The sequence below is a fragment of the Orcinus orca genome, chromosome 1 (genome assembly GCF_937001465.1).
Source record: "Orcinus orca chromosome 1, mOrcOrc1.1, whole genome shotgun sequence".
Classification (NCBI taxonomy): Eukaryota; Metazoa; Chordata; class Mammalia; order Artiodactyla; family Delphinidae; genus Orcinus; species Orcinus orca.
In genome coordinates this window covers 56541593-56560009 of record NC_064559.1, presented here as the reverse complement: position 1 = coordinate 56560009, position 18417 = coordinate 56541593, and the positions used below count along the sequence as shown (strand labels likewise).

The following is an 18417-nucleotide window of genomic DNA, read 5'->3' as shown; positions in this document are numbered from 1 at the left end:
GTGAAGAACAATATACTTTAAAATTTTTTCTCAACTTCAGACATGCTGTAGATCAAACATGCCATGCTGCTCTTCATTTTAGCTCTTTTTAAGGACCACTGAAATATACTATCTTTCAATGTTTTCTTCAAATTCCCTTTTTTAAAAAAAATATTTGTTTATTTGGCTGCGCTGGGTCTTAGTTGCAGCATGTGGGATCTAGTTCCCTAACCAGGGATTGAATCTGGGCCCCTTGCATTGGGAGCATGGAGTCTTAACCACTGGACCACCAGGGAAGTCCCTCCTTCAAATTTCTAATGTTGGGGCTTCCCTGGTGGCGCAGTGGTTGAGAGTCCGCCTGCCGATGCAGGGGACATGGGTTTGTGCCCCGGTCCGGGAAGATCTCACATGCTGCGGAGTGGCTAGGCCCGTGAGCCATGGCCGCTGAGCCTGCGCATCCGGAGCCTGTGCTCCGCAATGGGAGAGGCCACAACAGTGAGAGGCCCGCGTAACGCAAAAAAAAAAAAAAAAAACCCAAAAAATTTCTAATGTTGAAACATGTGTTTATATCTTTCTCAGTCTGAGGGAAAAGGCCATACCAATGCTGGAGATGCAATATATGAGGTGGTGAGTCTACAGCGAGAATCTGAGAAGGAGGAACCAATCACTCCTACTAGTGGAGGGGGCCCATTGTCACCCCAGGAGGATGAAGCAGAAGAGGGTAAGAAGTGAAATTTATTCAGTTCCCTCTCTTTACATAGCTGCTTTACTTATAATCCTGAACAATGTGTGGTGTGTGTGTGTGTGTGTGTGTGTGTGTGTGTGTGTGTGTGTGTGCGTGCGTGCCTATGGGAGGGATAAAGCGAGGAGTGGTGATTCTCTGTAGTCTCTGCTACTCTTAGACTAGATTCTACTAGATGCAGAAGAGAATTTGGTCTGTTTGGTTCCTTGGTTGAATACTCCCCAGTCCCACTTATACAACTATTTAAATTTGACAGCCTAACTTTGTTCTCTTGCTCCCTATATTAAGTACTTTTGAAGTGTTTAATGAGAACTTTCAAATTCTCTCAAGTGTTTTTAGAATTTCAGTGATATTTCATGTCGTACTCCTCATTTGACATTATTCAGTTCTGACTTGTTTTTTGTTGTTGCCTTTTCACTTACCATTCACTTTTTGAAATACTAGCTGGTATCTTCTCTGTTTACTACTTGAATGCTGCTGAGAGATGCTAACCAACCTCACGAGAGTCACACTTCATTTGGCCCTTTGAAAAGGGCATTTTAGAATTCTTAGTCTTTCTCTCTATGAAACCATTCCTTTCTTTGATTGCCATAAAAATAAGTTATTTTTAGCTAATATTTGTTGAGTGCTTAGTATGGTAGACATTATTCTGAGTGTTTCATTTAAAAAATTTATGAAGGTATAAATTACATACCATAGAATGTACATGTTTTAAGTGTATGGTTCATCAAAGTTTGACAAGTGGATATACATCTGTATAACTACCGCAAGAATCATGATATAAAACATTTCCATTAACCACCCCTCCCTCCACCCTCCCCCCGGCCAAATTTCCCTCATGCCCCTTTACAGTCCATCTTTTCCCCTCACTTGTGGTCTTTGTCAGTCACTGATCTGTGTTCCGTCACCATGTTTTGCCTTTTCTACAATTTCATATAAAATGAATCATATAGTACAGACTTTTGTATTGATATATAGCATCTTTCACATAGCGTAAAACTTTTGAGATTTATATATGTTGTATCAATAGGTGGTTCCTTTTTATTGTTAGTAGTAATCTGTTGTAAAGATATGCCACGATTTGTTTATCTGTCTATTCACCAGTTAATGGTGAATTTGTTTTTAGCTATTGGCTATTAGGAATAGAGCTGCTATGAACATTTGAGTATGAGTCTTTGGTGAATATGTGCTTTCATTTCTCTTGGGTAAACACCTATGAGTGGAATGGCTATGTCTTACAGTAAGTGTATGTTGTTGATAACTTTGTAGGAAACAACTGAGCTGTTTTTCAAAGTAGCTGTGCCATTTTCCTTACTGATGAGTCAGTTGCTTTGTATCCTTATCAACATTCGGCATTGTCAGTTTTTAAAATTTTAGCCATTCTAGAGGGTGTGTAATCATTTCTTGTGATATTAAGTTGAATTTCTCTAATGACTAATTCTGTCGTGCATCTTTTTCTATGGTATTTGCCATCTGTTTATCTTCTTGGTCAAGACTCTATTCACATCTGTTGACCATTTTAAAATTGGGTTATTTGTCTCCTTGTTGATTTTTTTTTCCTTGTTGATTTTTAAGATTTCTTTATATACGTTGGCAAAGGTCCTTTATCGGATATATTTTGCAAATATTTTCTCCCTCTCTGTAGTTTGCCTTTTCATTTTCTGAACAGTATCTTTTTTTTAAACATCTTTATTGGAGTATAATTGCTTTACAATGGTGTGTTAATTTCTGCTTTATAACAAAGTGAATCAGCTATACATATACATATATCCCCATATCCCCTCCCTCTTGTGCCTCCCACCCACCCTCCCGATCCCACCCCTCTAGGTGGTCACAAAGCATGGAGCTGATCTCCCTGTGCTGTGCTGCTGCTTTCCGCTAGCTATCTGTTTTACATTTGGTAGTATATATAAGTCCATGCCACTCTCTAACTTCGTCCCAGCTTACCCTTCCCCCTCCCTGTGTCCTCAAGTCCACTCTCTATGTCTGCGTCTTTATTCCCGTCCTGCCCCTAGGTTCTTCATAACCACTTTTTTTTTGGGGGGGGGGGTTCCATATATGTGTGTTAGCATATGATATTTGTTTTTCTCATTCTGACTTACTTCATGCTGTATGACAGACTCTAGGTCCATCCACCTCACTACCAGCAATCCCACTATTGGGCATATATCCTGAGAAAACCGTAACTCAAAAAGAGTCATGTACCGCAATGTTCAACTGCAGCTCTATTTACAATAGCCAGGACATGGAAGCAATCTAAGTGTCCATTGACAGATGAATGGATAAAGAAGATGTGGCACATATATACAATGGAATATTACTCAGCCATAAAAAGAAATGAACATTGTCTTCTGAGAAACAAAAGTTTAATTTTTGTGAAGTCTAATTTGTCATTTTCGGTTTTTTTTTTGGCTGTGCCGTGCAGCTTGAGGGATCTTAGTTCCCTGACCTGGGATCGAACATGGGCCCCTGCAGTGGAAGCATGGAGTCCTAGCCACTGGACCGCCAGGGAATTCCCTGTCAGTTTTTTTCCTTAATGATTTGTCTGTTATCTATTTAAATTTTTACATGTGGTTGGAAGTAATTTTTTTTTTGACTTAAAAAACATTTATTATCTCATGGTTTCTGTGGGTCAGGAATTAGGCTTGTCTGGTCAATTCTGGCTAAGAGTTTCTTAGGAAGAGTCAGATATTATCTGGGGGATATAGTTATCTGAAGACTTCATTGGGTGGGGCTGAAAGCTTGGAGGAGCTTCCAAGGGGCTGATTCACATAGCTGCCAAAATATTGCTGGCGGTTGGCAAGAAACTTCAGTTCCTCTCCACATAGGCCTCCCCATAGTTCTCGTTGGGTGTCCTTATGATATAATGGTTAGCTTTCCCCAGATGGCAATCCCCGAAACCAAGGTGGAAGTTGCAGTGCCTTTTATGTCCTAGCCTTGGAGTCACAGAACATTCACTTTCTTAGTATTCTAGTGATCACAGAGTTCAGCCCTTACTTCCATTGTGTGACTCCATTATATTTTATATGACTTCCGGGAACACTTTTGTCATCTCTGTCCCAGCCAACATGAAGAGGAAAAGACAGAGATCGCATGAAGGAGAATTTTGGGCCAGACGTGGAAGCTGTGCACATTCTTTTCTGCTAAACAAGAACCACAGGGGTGGTTGGGGAATATAATTGAGCTGTGTGCTCAGGAAGAAGAATAAATAGGTGTGACAAGTATCTACCAGAAAGTTACTTGAACACAAGATTTCAGATAATGTCTTGCAAAAATGCCATTTCCTTTAGAAATGAAAAAATATATGGAGCTAGAATTGGGAAAGAAGAAAAATAATAGAATGACTCAGCCCTACTCAGTAAAAATATATTATACAAGTTAGTACCACATAATTATGCCTTTTATTCTAATTTAGTAAATAAAAATTCCTCACTTCTATTCACTAACTTAAGGATAACTAACTAAAATGGATTAAATATCTGCTTTGTATATAATGTATTTGATGTTTAATAGACCTAGTTTCATATTTTACTCACATTAGTCCTGAGAAATGACTGTTATCGTCTTTATATTACATGTGAGGAAATAGACTAAAAAAATTTTAAGTAAATTATTCGAGGTCATAGGGCTCAAAAAGTATAATCTACACAATTCAAACCTATGGCAGTGTTACCCTAAAGCGCATGAATTTTCATGACACACAAAATCAAAGTACAGGCATACCTTGGAGGTATTGTGGGTTCTGTTCCAGACCATTGCAATAAAACAAATATCATAATAAAGTGAGCCACATGAATTTTTTGGTTTCCCAGTGCATATAAAAGTTATGTTTACACTACACTGTAGTCTATTAAGTGTGCAATAGCATTATAGCTAAAAACAGTATACATACCTTAATTAAAAAATACTTTTTTGCTAAAAAATGCTAACCATCATCTGAGCCTTCAGCAAGTTGTAATCTTTTTTGCAATAGTAACATCAAATCATTGATCACAGATCACCATAACAAATGTAATAATAATGAAAAAGTTTGAAATATTGTGAGAATTACCAAAATGTGACACAGAGACTTGAAGTGAGCAAATGCTATTGGAAAAATGCTGCCGATAGACTTGCTGGACCCAGGATTGCTACTAACCTTCAATTTGTAAAGTTCACAATGTGTGCCAGAGTAGTAAAGCAAAGAACAATAAAATGAGGCATGCCTATATTCTTCTTTAAACCACTGAATTGTAACTCCGCTTCTAATTGCTTAAAAGGTAGTATTTTTAGTATTCCCTTTACAGACAAGATATTGTAGATCTTACATTTTCTAGATCTTTTTTTTTTTTTTTTTTTTTTTTGCAGTATGCGGGCCTGTCACTGTTGTGCCCTCTCCCGTTGTGGAGCACAGGCTCTGGATGCGCAGGCTCAGTGGCCATGGCTTTAATCAGCAAAATATTTAGAAACATTCACTGCCAGGATCTTAAAATCATGTAGGAAGTATTGGATAGGCCATCATTTTCCAGTCTTGGCAGAGAGCTAAATTGGGCTCAAGCTTCATTTCTTTTTTTTTTTTAATAGATCTTTATTGGAGTATAATTGCTTCACAATACCGTGTTAGTTTCTGTTTCACAACAAAGCAAATCAGCCATATGCATACACGTGTCCCCATACCCCCTCCCTCTTGAGCCTCCCCCTCCCACCCTCCCTCTCCCACCCCTCCAGGTGGTCACAAAGCACCAAGCCCATCTCCCTGTGCTATGCTGTCAAGCTTCATTTCTGACATAGCCATTTTGACAAAGTTCTTTTGACACAGTTGTGTCAAAATGACTACCTCAAAATGTAAGGAATGAGGGGTAAAAGAGATTTGAGAATATTCCTGAGGTTAAAGCAGTGGGGCTTGTAACTTAATTGGATGTCATGGGCAGCAGAAGAGAAGGGAGGAGAAAGAATCATAAATTCAATCTAGGTTTGTAGCTGAGGTGCCTGGATGGTGTGGATGCCAACAAATGAGATAGGGAACACCTGGGAAGAGTCGGTTTGGGGGTGGGGGTAAGATTCATTCAGTTTCAGACACTGATGAATTTGAACTCACTGTGGAACATTAAAGTGGAACTACTTTTCAGTTATTAGAAATAGTCTTAAATTGTGAGAGAAGTTTTACAACTGGAGATAAAGGTTTGAGAGTCACCAGTGTGAAGCAATGATAATGGCTGAAATTTCCTTGGGAGAAATGTGGGAGGGGGGGTTTAGAAGTAGAGTTTAAGAGATCCTTTAAGTGCAGCTAAAGGACTTATCTGCAGAAAAATGATCAGAACAATATGAGGAGAGCTAAGACAATGTGTTAATAGACTAAGGAGTGGAGATTCAGAAGGAAAGAGTGATGTGCAGTATTGACAAATGGAACAAGAGTTTCAGTATGATAAGGACCAAAAATTGTTAATCGGATTTGGTAAATTTGAGAGATTACTGAACCCCTCTGAGGGTAATTTTAGTAAAGTTGGGAAGGAAGCCTTATTGTAGTGGATTGAGGATTGACTAGAGGTGAGGAAGGGGAGAAGTTTGAATAGTGTTCAAATTATTCTTTGAAGAAGGTTGATGGAGAAGACGAGAAAAGAGATTGGAGTAAAAACATTGGGTTGCATCTGGCCAACAAAGGGCATATTTAGGGTGTAAGAGATTTGAGCTCATCTGTAGTAGGAAAGGGAGAGCTAAAAATAGTTACCCACCCAACACTTAACCTAACACTTAACAAAATGCATGCAGTTCCCTGACGTGCTTCTGTGTCTTTGCAAATGCTATTTACTCTGCTTAGAGGCTTTTCTACTTAAGGTCACCTGAGTAAGCTCTTCAACCAAGGCATGTTAACAGTCAAAAGAAAATAGTGATTTTAGCATACTGGCAATTTCCGTACTTAGAAATGTTTAAAAATATTTTCTATGACATTTTTTAGTAGGTTGCTCAGGCAAATTACATTTAAAATGTGTTTAGTGCAGAATGGCTTGGGTGAGGGGCTTGGCAAATCTGCTCATCAAAAAGCAATCATAAATGTCAATAAAATTGTCCGAAAACAGCCAGTTAAGGTCTTGAGAAAGTGATCAAATTATATAAAAAATTGAGAAGCATTTATTTAAGAAAAACCACTGAACCTTGGGTGAGAACAGTCTGTGGTGTTTTAGTGCTTGAGGCTGCTCCCATTCTTCTCATTCCCACCACTGCCTTATTATCTGGTGGTTTTGCTAGGGTGGGGCAAGCTGTGAAAACTAGTAGCTTTGTTTTCACCTGTGGAAGGGACTCGCTTGATTTGGAGCAAATGTAGAAAAACCCCATATTTCTAGAACATTGTTGGAAACAATAGTGATTTTTTTATGGCAAAAGAATGGGAAGACCAATGTTTTAAGTAGCATGAGGTTGTAATTCTGGTTGGGGAAAGCCACAGATTGACCAGAATTTTAATAAGGAGATTTAAGAAATGAATGGGCCTCATTAGATTCTACATATCACTGGTGGTCTGGGAGGCTGTGTATACATGCAAGGCTGTACATACACTCAGACCAGAGGGGTTCCTAGCTAGTCACAGATCCATGCTGGACGTGAGGCCTTGCATGCGTACGATGGTTTTGCTTCTCTCTTTTCTATTCTACGGAGAGGATGTGTTCCAGGTGGAGTATATGGGTGAAGGCTGATTCTCCCACAACCAAGCCTTTAGTCTTACCCTGTCAGCAAGTGACAACTCCTAGGCTCCAAATCTTAGAATCCAGAATCTGACCTCTCTCTGGCCCTGTCATTTCTTGTACTGGATTATTGCAGTACCTCCTAACGGGTCTGCTGCCTTCCACCCTTGTCCACAACCCCTTAGTCTGTATTCCATATCACCATAGTCATCCTTTTGAAATCTGTCAGATCACATTTCTTCTAAAAATCCTCAGTTGGCTTTTCATTTTTTTTTTTTTTTTTTTTTTTTGCGGTACGCGGGCCTCTCACCGCTGCGGCCTCTCCCGTTGCGGAGCACAGGCTCCGGACGCGCAGGCTCAGCGGCCATGGCTCACGGGCCCAGCCGCTCCGCGGCACGTGGGATCCTCCCAGACCGGGGCACGAACCCGTGTCCCCTGCATCGGCAGGCGGACTCCCAACCACTGCGCCACCAGGGAAGCCCTGGCTTTTCATTTCACTTGCCAAAGTTCTTTACCATAGTTTACAAGGCTGTCTGTGATTTTGCTCTCTGCTTTTAACCTTTCTGACCTCATTTCCTGTCACTTTCTGCCCCACAAATTCCACCCTTATCCTTTGCTATTCTTCAAACACACCAGGTGTACTCTGCCTTTGAGCTGCTGCACTTGCTGTACCCGCTGGCTGGAACTCCTTGTTTCCTAGATTGCCACATGGGTCTCTCCTTCCTCTCTTTCTAATCTTTCCTCAAATGCCACCTTCTCAATGAGATTCAGTAAACAATATGAAAAATAATAAATGAAGGAATAAATAATAAATATATTATAATAAAATTATAGTAATAAATGAATAAATATTTTTCCTTTTATATTGCTTCAAAATGATTTCATACTGAGAAAGACTAGAAAAAAGAGGTAACATTTATGGAATTGCAATTGAAAATACGAAAAACACACATAAACATTTCAATTTCTCATTCTTTTTTTTTTTTTTCTCTTTGCGGTACGCGGGCCTGTCACTGCTGTGGCCTCTCCCTCTGTGGAGCACAGGCTCCAGACGCGCAGGCCCAGCGGCCACGGCCCATGGGCCCAGCCGCTCCGCAGCATGCGGGATCCTCCCGGACCGGGGCACGAACCCGCATCCCCCGCATCGGCAGGCGAACCCTCAACCACTGCGCCACCAGGGAAGCCCAATTTCTCATTCTTGTATATGGTCTGAATAAGAACAAGTCATCAGATTTCTGTTTTTCCCTAAAAATTTTTCACTTCTGTTCTTAACAGTTTTTCACAGTTTGAAATGTCACCTTGCCTTTTGAAAATCTATTAGCCATCACCTGTATTAAAAAAGCTACAAAAATCACAGAGTAGGAAGTAATAGTTTCTTTTCTTTTATAGATCAGAGACTTCATACATTTTCAATACACTTTATTATTAGTTCTGTAATTGACATTCTGTCAACGCAAATATCAAAAGTTAGAACTGGAGGTGGCATAGAAATGTGTTCCTGCTGGGGGGAATTGGAATATTCTTTTATTTAATTATTTTCAGCAATTTGCCTGTCAAAGCAAAAGTGGAAGTTCAAGCCACTCTAAATTGTCTTACCTTAGCCTGTAATTTAACTAAAAAGGGATGCAGATTTAAAAGGACTAAAGTTGCTCTTAATTTCCTGGGAAAGATCTAAAATAAAATGAATTAAGGTACCTTTGCATATTTTTCAAGCGCTGTTCAAAAAGTGAAGTGTGTTAAAGGGTATTAATTTGAATGCAAGGAATCTTAGCAGAAAGTTAAGTCCATCAATGCAACATTATAGGGATTATTGTTATTTTTTAAAAATTATTTTATTTTTGGCTGCGTTGGGTATTTGTTGGTGTGTGCAGGCTTTCTTTAGTTGCGGCGAGCGGGGGCTTCTCATTGTGGTGGCTTCTCTTGTTGAGGAACACAGGCTATAGGCATGCGGGCTCAGTAGTTGTGGCTCGTGGGCTCTAGAGCACAGGCTCAGTAGTTGTGGCCCACGGGCTTAGCTGCTCCACAGCATGTGGGATCCTCCCGGACCAGGGCTCGCACCTGTGTCCCCTGCCTTGGCAGGCAGATTCTTAACCACTGAGCTACTAAGGAAGCCGTATAGGGATTGTCTTTAAACTACCTTGTCACGACTGTGCTACCAAGGAAGCCCTATAGGGATTGTCTTTAAACTACTTTGTCACGTTTATATACTCCCACAAGTTCTGAATTGCTCCTGCTTTTGAAACTTGAGGTGCACTTGGTATTGCTTCCTTTGGATTTCAAACTGGCTTTCTGTTTGTTGACCTCAGAATTGTATTTAGTTACTTGTAAAATGGATAGTAAGTTACAAGAAGGCAGTGGTTGGCAAATACAGTGTGATTTCCTTTAAGACACATGCCCAAGTAATTGTAAAAGACCAGATTCACAGTAATATTAGGCAAGCTTCACACTTGGTTGTACTTTTTATGTTTTGTGTAATCTGCATTTTTTGTTTTTGTGTTTGGATTGGTTAAATGCTATCTAGAAAAAAATTTTCCCCTTGATCTGAGTGATGATTAGCTGTCTAATACTACTTCTAACTCATTTTGAGTAGAGAGCAAAATAGTCTCAAACTCAACTAGAGGTTTATTTTCTTTTAATTTCTTAATTCATAGTCTGATTAGAGAAAAGATAATCACAAACAGCTTTTACTATAGAAATCAGTTTGCAAATGAAATTTCTTTATATTCAAATGAAAAGAAGATAGAGAGTATAGAAAAGAAATGAGTTTTTTAAGAAATATAATGATCATATTGCACTTACATGAGTGATAAGTGCTCATTAATGAAGTGCTTCTTAAACCTTAAATGTGCACATGTATTACCTGGAGATCTTGTTAAAATGAACTCTTATTAAAAAAAAAAAATCTTCTACCAGATGCCATTGCTCTTGGTCACACCAGACTTTGAGTAACAAGGATTTAAATTGCCTACCGACTTTAATTCATTTAATCCTCTTATCAACCCTATAATGTCAATACTATTATTATATCATTTTACAGATGAGGAAATATGTTCCAATAAAATAATATTGGTAGACTACATACTGTTTCTTTTCCAATCAGATACTTTCTGTATTTATAAAATTGGTGTGTGTGTGTGCACACGCACGCATGTGTATGAGAGAGAGAGAGAGAGTCAGTGAGAGGGAAGAAAGGACTTTATAATATTGTTTCATTCTTGCATTTTTACATTATCTGTTTCAACAAATTAAAATGATTAAAAAATATATTTGATAAGGGAAGGTGTTTGAGAGAAAGTAGAGGGAGAGAGTGTATTAATTAGCTTTATATTGCTCCATAACAAGTTACAAAAAAATTTAGCACCCTGAAGTAACACACATTTATTATCTCACAGTTTCCATGGATCGAGAGTCTGGGCATGGCTTAGCTGGGTCCTCTGTTCGTGGTCTCACGAAGCTGCAATCAAAGTTTTGGTTGGGGCTTTGGTCTCATCTAAGACTTGGGGTTCCCTTCAGAGCTCACAGAATTCATTTCTTTGCAGTTGTAGCACTCATGGGGGCTTGCTTCAAGGCCAGCAGGAGAATCTCTCTAAGGGAAGGCCCAAGGCCTCTTTTAAGGGTTTACCTGATTAGGTCAGGCTCATCTGGGATAGACTCCCTTTGATTAACTTAAAGCCAGAGTGGTTAGGGACTTTATATCTGCAGCATCCCTTCACCTTTGCCATGTAACACAATGTGATCACAGCCATGACATCCATCATATTCATATGTCCCACCCACACTCAAGTGTAGGGACTTTATAGGGTGTTTATACCAGGAGGCAGGAATCGTAGGGGTCATTTTAGAACTGCTAGGTACCAGAAATGAAGGAAACTATCCTTTTTCAAGCATCTGTTATGTAATAGCCACTTTTGCATACATGTTACCTCACTTGTTACCATAACCATGCAAGATAATTACTATTACTCCCCTTATTTTACAAGTTTATATCTCATCTCTCCTATTAGACCAGGCCCTACCAAGGGTATAAATATATGCAGTATTAGCTAAACAAAAAATAACCTAGATACTGGACACTGAAACTTATACAGTACTGCATGTCATTTATATCTCAATACAACTGGAAAAAAAATTAAATTCTAAAAAAAAAAAAAGGGACCAAAAAATGACCTAGACAACTTCAAAACAGTATGTGATGAATTTCCAAATGAATTATAAGAGCATTGATTGCTGTAGGTTTCGAGTGTCTTTTATTGAGCTATTTCCATTACTTGTGAAGTCCTTCCCATCTCTGCCTTTTGAAGCCAAGGTTCAGCTATCAGTTTAAATGATATTTTTCTCATGATACCTCTACTTATCCCCAGTCAGAAGTAATCTCTTGTTCCCTGACTACAGAATTCCACTATAATTCTACATACATGTTTTTAGTGTCATTTATGATATTCCATATTAAATTATAGTTACATGTGTCTTCTCTCTCCTAGCGACTGTAAATTCCTCTGAGAAGCTCAATTCTTACTCATCTTTGTGGGTCTGTCAGAGAGTTCCATGCAGTGCGTCTCTGGTAAATGCTAGTTTCAATTCATTTTCAAATGACCGAGTCTGGGAAAGTTTGAAAGAGTTAGTGGGATTTGCAAGAGTAGAAAGTAACAAGCATAGCATTTTGACATATGTGAAAGCAAAAAGTACAGACATGAACAGAATCTTCGGTATGCCTAGGAGGCAGTGAATGTGAGATTGAAGAGGCAGGTTGAGAGCAGGCCTTGGAGAAACTCCCTAGAAACACTGAACAGCACAGACTTTGTGTAAAGCAGTGGAGAATCTTAGAGGGATTTTGAGCTCGGGCATGGCATGAGCAAAGGTTTGCATTAGGAAGATTAAGCTGGCAGTATATTAGGTAAAATGCAGTTTAGAATAGTGAAGAATCCATGATATTTACATCTAATTTGAGGAGATAAAGCTTGAACTAGGGTGCTGGTCCTGGAAATAAAAAATGACCGATTTTAGAGAAATAATTGACGGGAAAAGGTGACTGAGTCATACCTGTCTTTAATTGCCATATTTAAAGGCTTAGTGCTAGGTTAGTTCACCCTGGAAGAGAGCATATTTGTATATTAATTAATTTCATTCATTTATTTAAGAAATATTTGTGTACCTACATATTTTAGCATTATGCTTGGTACTGAGAGTGACAAAAATTCCTTTAAGGTTACTTACATTTTAGGTGGGAATAAACATTTTAAATCATTGCAGGAATTAAGTAATACTATGCCACATCAAAGTGTGTATTGCATTTGACCTAAGTATAATCAAGTGCCAAATATGTGGCTTAGATCCTAAGTGCTGTGAGATTAGGAGCATTGTTTGGGCTTTTGACCTTTTCCCCTGCAAATAACCAGTGGTGTTTCAGAAAACACTGAGATCTAACCAATGGATGATTGAGTATGACTGGGTCCCATATCAGCTGAACTCAAGCATTTAATTTCCTCCCCTGTGATTTGTATTTCATTTAGAAATCTAAAATACAAAATTGTAGTGTTTAATTCATGAGTACAGTCGGTTAAGGTCTAATCTTATTCCACCTCGATCATGTAGTAATCTTTATATTTTAAAATACAGTACCTCCAAGGATGACTATCTGTAGCATTCAGTGGAAAGTAAAGTACATTCTCATGTTTCTAGGTTGCATGTCTTTTACCTCCCGCCCGCCCTCCCTAAAAACGACAAAAGTTCTCATGCAGTTTTAAAGAGTAATTGACCTTTCAGTTGACAAAGAATATATTTTAATTCATTTCCCACAGTATTTTTTTTTTTTTGCCTGGAAAGTTTATTATACTGTCTTTAACTTGTGGAAAATTCACTGGGATCTAGAGTTTTATTTTTTTAAGTGATAAGATTCTTGAATTTGGCAGATCGAACTCTGATTCTAACATGTTCAATGTGTATGGGAATGATTTATATTTAAATTGTAAAATAGATAGTCTAGTCTTTTATATTACTATAGGTATACCCTTACTTTTAATGAAATTAATTCCTTTGGAAAATGTAGTGTTGGACATTTAAAAATTCTTTCATCTTTAATATTTTGAAGCAAATAGGAATGAATAGCTACTTTGAAAGGGAAGGGTCCTAGGGTTGGCAGACTACAGCCTACTGTCAAATCTGGCCCACAACTTGTTCTTTCTTGTATGGCTTCTGTGCCAAGAATGGTTTTTATATTTTTATATAGTCTTCCCCAGCCCTCCTCCCCCACAAAAAAAAGAAATACGAAAGATAAGAACATGTGAGAGTTGAAAATATTTACTATTTGGCCCTTTACAGAAAAGTTGGCCAACCCTGACAGTCACAGCATATTTATGAATAGCTTTAAGTATGCTTTATGTAATTTTTGAAACTATGGAATGTTCTGTTATAACTGTACTGTCCTTTGTGTACAAAACATGGGGCCACATTATAGTTGATGTTACTTTTTGCTAGTTACATTTTATTACATAATACATGCCCTTTTTATTAGTGCTTGAAAATAAACTGTTCTTATAAAACTTTTACTATGTATAGTGTGTTACAGTAAAGTTTTAGTGTATTTCTAGTGGAAAGTATCTAAAAAATAATTTTTCTTTTTCATTTTGAAATGACCTTAAGTAGAGCAACTCAAATTTCATGAATTGATTTTGTTCTTAATAGAAAATATATTTGAAAGGAAATATGAGAAGTAGCAAGAAGAAAAAGAAAAGCATGCTAGAGTTAGTGTTTTATCACATAGGTGTGATGGCAAGCACCCATCCTCTCATTTAGTTACTTAAGTGTGCCTGAAAAATTTGTTAATATTCAAGGTACAATTGTGCTGTTGGTTGTTTTGGCAAGTCCAAAATGTTTATTTAATTCCAACTGTCATAAATGGATAATCTAATGAAAAAGTACACCTTAAGATCATAAAAATATTTTTTCGTATTGATCCAGGAAGGATTGCTCTTCAAGGTTAGTACAGTGCAGAATCTTTGGTAAGAAAATCAGACTTTAAGACATTTTATCTAAAAGATTTTAAAATATAAATATATTGCATGAAACTTAAATTGTAACCTTATAGTAAGTATAAGATTGTGAATATAGTAAATATGAGTTGTGGGTTTTTATATTGTATGTTTTTATTTATTTATTGTTTCTTTTTGTATGCTTTTAGAAAAGAGTTAATTAAATAAATGTTTATTTTAAAATGCTCCTGTTTGGTTTTTAAACTTTTTTTTTTTTTTTTTTTTTTTTGCGGTACGCGGGCCTCTCACTGTTGTGGCCTCTCCCATTGCGGAGCACAGGCTCCGGATGCGCAGGCTCAGCGGCCATGGCTCACGGGCCCAGCCGCTCTGCGGCATGTGGGATCTTCCCGGACCGGGGCATGAACCTGTGTCCCTTGCATCGGCAGGTGGACTCTCAATCACTGCGCCACCAGGGAAGCCCTGGTTTTTAAACTTTTATAGGTTTGATTTTCCTTTGGTGTTCCTTTTTTTCTCTTTTGGTGTTTTTGTTTTCATGCTGGTGTCAAATTTGGTTTATTTAGTACTTTGTAGATATACTGTTTACATTATCTGGAACATTATTAATGTAAAGATATGCTTTCGAGCATTAATTGATCATGTTCACTTTTCTTTATTTCTTCCTAATTTGTTTAAAATATTTCACAAGTTAGAAAATTAGTTTTGAATTAACCAGTACTCCTGTAGAAACTTATCCCTAGGTCTTTCTAATTAGTGCTATTTTCATGTCATTCCGATATGCTTGCAGCTGTTCTTCATCATTTTTCTAACTTCATTGTGATGAATTCTTCATGTTTCCCAATCCCCCAAATTCTCCTGAATGCCAACTAATGTGATACTTCATTGCTTGATTTCATGTCTTAAACTTCTTGATAGGTGGAGGTTAAAATTAATTTATAATTTACTTAGGGACATTGTCACAATGTTGCCTTTGTAATTTCCCTATCAACACTTTCTATAAATATTATAGATTAGGATGAGATTGGAGAGGAAGGAATATTAGAAGAAAAGAGGGAGATTGAATTCTATAAAATTTGGTTGTGCAAATTGTTGGATGTAGCACCAAGGCTAGTGCTACATCAAGTATGGATGAAAACTTGACCACTTACTCATGTTTCTTATCATATTATTCAGAATTCACATTACATACAAAGGTGTTTTTATTTGAAATCCCAGAAATTTAACTGATATGGGATTCCCCTCCTTCATGAAAACCCCTTTTTCCTACTTAATTTAAGGGAATTGAGGGAAATCTTTGATATCTGAAGTTTTAGGTTAATACAAAATTTCTTTCTTTTTGTTTCTTTTTAAAGGAAAGTAATCATCTCATAACCTGAGGATTTTTGTTTTAACGAAATGTGTTCAAAGTACAGAAATCTCACACATTTATGTGCACATCAATCATATTCTAAATAAAGTTACATACTGGTACTTTTTTGAAAATTGGAAGGCCTAATTTAATCCTATAAATGTCATTGTTGATAGTAGGGCTGACTTTTAAATGAACCTTGTACTTGAAGGGTCAGTGCAACTGGCTTAATTCCACACAGTTTTTATAGAAATTTGACTTGATTTTATTCATCTGTCTATTAACGTTTTTGGTATAATTATATTTTCCTGAGTGGTTCAGTAAAAGTGAACCAAAAAGTGGTTCATGTGTTTGAAAAGGTTGTTTAGATCCAGCATGCTAAGAGAGAGATGAATATTTATTCACAATGGCTTTAGCTTAATATAACAATAACATTTTAAATGGTAGCCTAATAAAGAGAGGAGATTGGTTAGAAACAGGCTAGAGTTCTTAAAATAATTATTGCTGTTGACAAATAATGAACCAAATGTAAAAAACCCCAAGTGGATTTTGTCTGAGGTATACTTATAATAGTATGTTCTATTTTTCCCTTGCAAATATTATTGATATGTTTGTCATTTCAATTTAACCAAGCATATGAATCAACTAAAATGGGTTTTGACTGAGAAAATCATTCACTTAATCAAATCTTTAAGACATTTAAACATATTAACAGTACTACTGAAAAATCAACTGTGTAAAGCCAGTCACTGATTTATGATTTGGGAAGAATAATCATCTTTGTATTACTTCAAAAACAAACACACAAAAATACATGGAGTTTTCTTTCTCTTTTTCACTGCTTAAATTTTTAAAATAAATATAAAATGGACTCCTATTGTCCACCAATGCTAATTCTCAAGAGAAATCATTTAACAGTTTATGTATTGGTTTCCAAAAGGAACATTGTGTATATCGTGTATATCATATTTGGCAACTTGATTTTCTCATTAAACAATCTATTATGAACACTACATTAAACTATTTCTCACTTTTTCAAATTGCATATAGTATTCTGTGGCATGGTTATAGCATAACTTACTTTTCCATTTCTCTTCTGAAGGTTGTAACAGCAATTTCCATTCTTTTTTTTGCTATTACAGATGTCGTAAAGAATAGTCTTCTTTGTATATATACTCTGAAGCGCAATCTGGTTTTTGATAGGTACTACTAAATTGCTCTCTAGAAAGACTGCAAATGTATGTCCCTTCCAGTAGTTTATCTGAGCACCTTTTACCTCCTACCTTCAACAACAGGGAATATTATCAGTCTTTAAATATTTACCATTCTGATTGGTGATAAATAGCATCTCATTTTGTTTATATTTCCTTGATTATAAATGAGATTGAACATGTTTTATATGTTTATTAGGCTAATAGATTTTAATTTATAAGTGCCTATTTTGTTGTTAAACCTCATATAAACTGCTCTTCCTGTCAGAGATTTAGTATTTCACAATACCTATAGTCAAATTCTAGAAATCTCATTTGGTTGATATATCTGCCTGAATATTAGTCTAAAGGGAAATCAGGAAGAGAGTGAGCATTTTTATTGTGGTAATATGGGGGAAGAATCATGAAAAACCGTTGCTTCTCTCTACTCGCACCCACTCCTTTTGGATTTTTATCTGTTAAGATTTTTATCTGTTTAACTGTTATATATTGTTTTGGGATCCCATCAAACCATGGATATTCAGATCAAAAGTACTAGGAACCCAGAAATAATCCATTGTATTTGAGGGGAAGGGATTTTTGCTTTCCCCTTGGATTCTCTCTCTCCCTCCCAGATGTTTATTGAATGCCTACTATGTCAGCACTGTGGTTACTTAAGCTTGCTTCATCTTTGACCAGCACCTACTTTACTTGGTGTGGTGGTAATACACCATAACAAAATGTATTTGTGTTAGATTAAGACATCTTAATCATGCTTCAACTGACTGAAGAAATTTAAATGTTCTGGAGAATGATCACTAGTGTAATCTGGAGACCCTACAGTTTGCCAACAGTGTTAAGGTATATAGGGTGCCTGAAAGCCTATAGTACTTGAAACTTATTTTTGTGATAGTCCCCAGAGACTGCTTCTATGACATGATAATAACAATAATAGAAGCTAACTTTATTGAACATATCCATATGCCTGGGACTATTATCAGCATTTTATTGCTGTTCTCCATATTGCGGAGTGAGCCCTCTCTAGCCTCTGGACTTTTATTCCCATAAGTAATAGCAGATGGTAGTTATTGCAATTTCATATACCATACTACCATAACTACCCATTTCGGAGACCTTGTTTCTAGTGTTTGCATGGCCACCTTACCCCTTTTTGCTGCTAACTTAGTGATTAAGATACAGACTGTAAGATTGTAGTGACTACCTTGGTGTGATCATTCACACACCTTGGTGATGGCGATGGTGATACAGCTGCATATTTTCAGTGAACCTTTGAATTAGAAGAGATCTTAGACTCATCTACTGCTTGCCCTCTCCTGAGGTAGAATGTCCTTAATACTTGGTAGGTAGCCCGGTCCCTGGAAACAGGTTGAGCAACTGATTCAACAAGTTAATTCAACTTTCTAGTTATTAATAATAATGAAAAATATGTATGGAAAACTATGTGAATTATCTATTTAATTCTCACATCAGTCCTGTGAGGTAGTATTTTATCCAT

General features: G+C 37.1%; 1 protein-coding gene across 10 annotated transcripts in view; it reads left to right on the top strand.

The window, feature by feature from the left end:
- Positions 1–18417, top strand: part of RABGAP1L (RAB GTPase activating protein 1 like) — a 684401-nt gene that overhangs the window by 134070 nt on the left and 531914 nt on the right. For all 10 annotated transcript variants that reach the window (XR_007479508.1, XM_033428113.2, XM_033428114.2 and 7 more), the window contains one exon: positions 559–700. Coding sequence is in view for 9 of the 10 variants with exons in the window: in XM_033428113.2 (XP_033284004.1) it covers positions 559–700 (142 nt within the window). In the remaining variant the exon portion in view is untranslated. The remainder of the gene's footprint in view (positions 1–558; positions 701–18417) is intronic.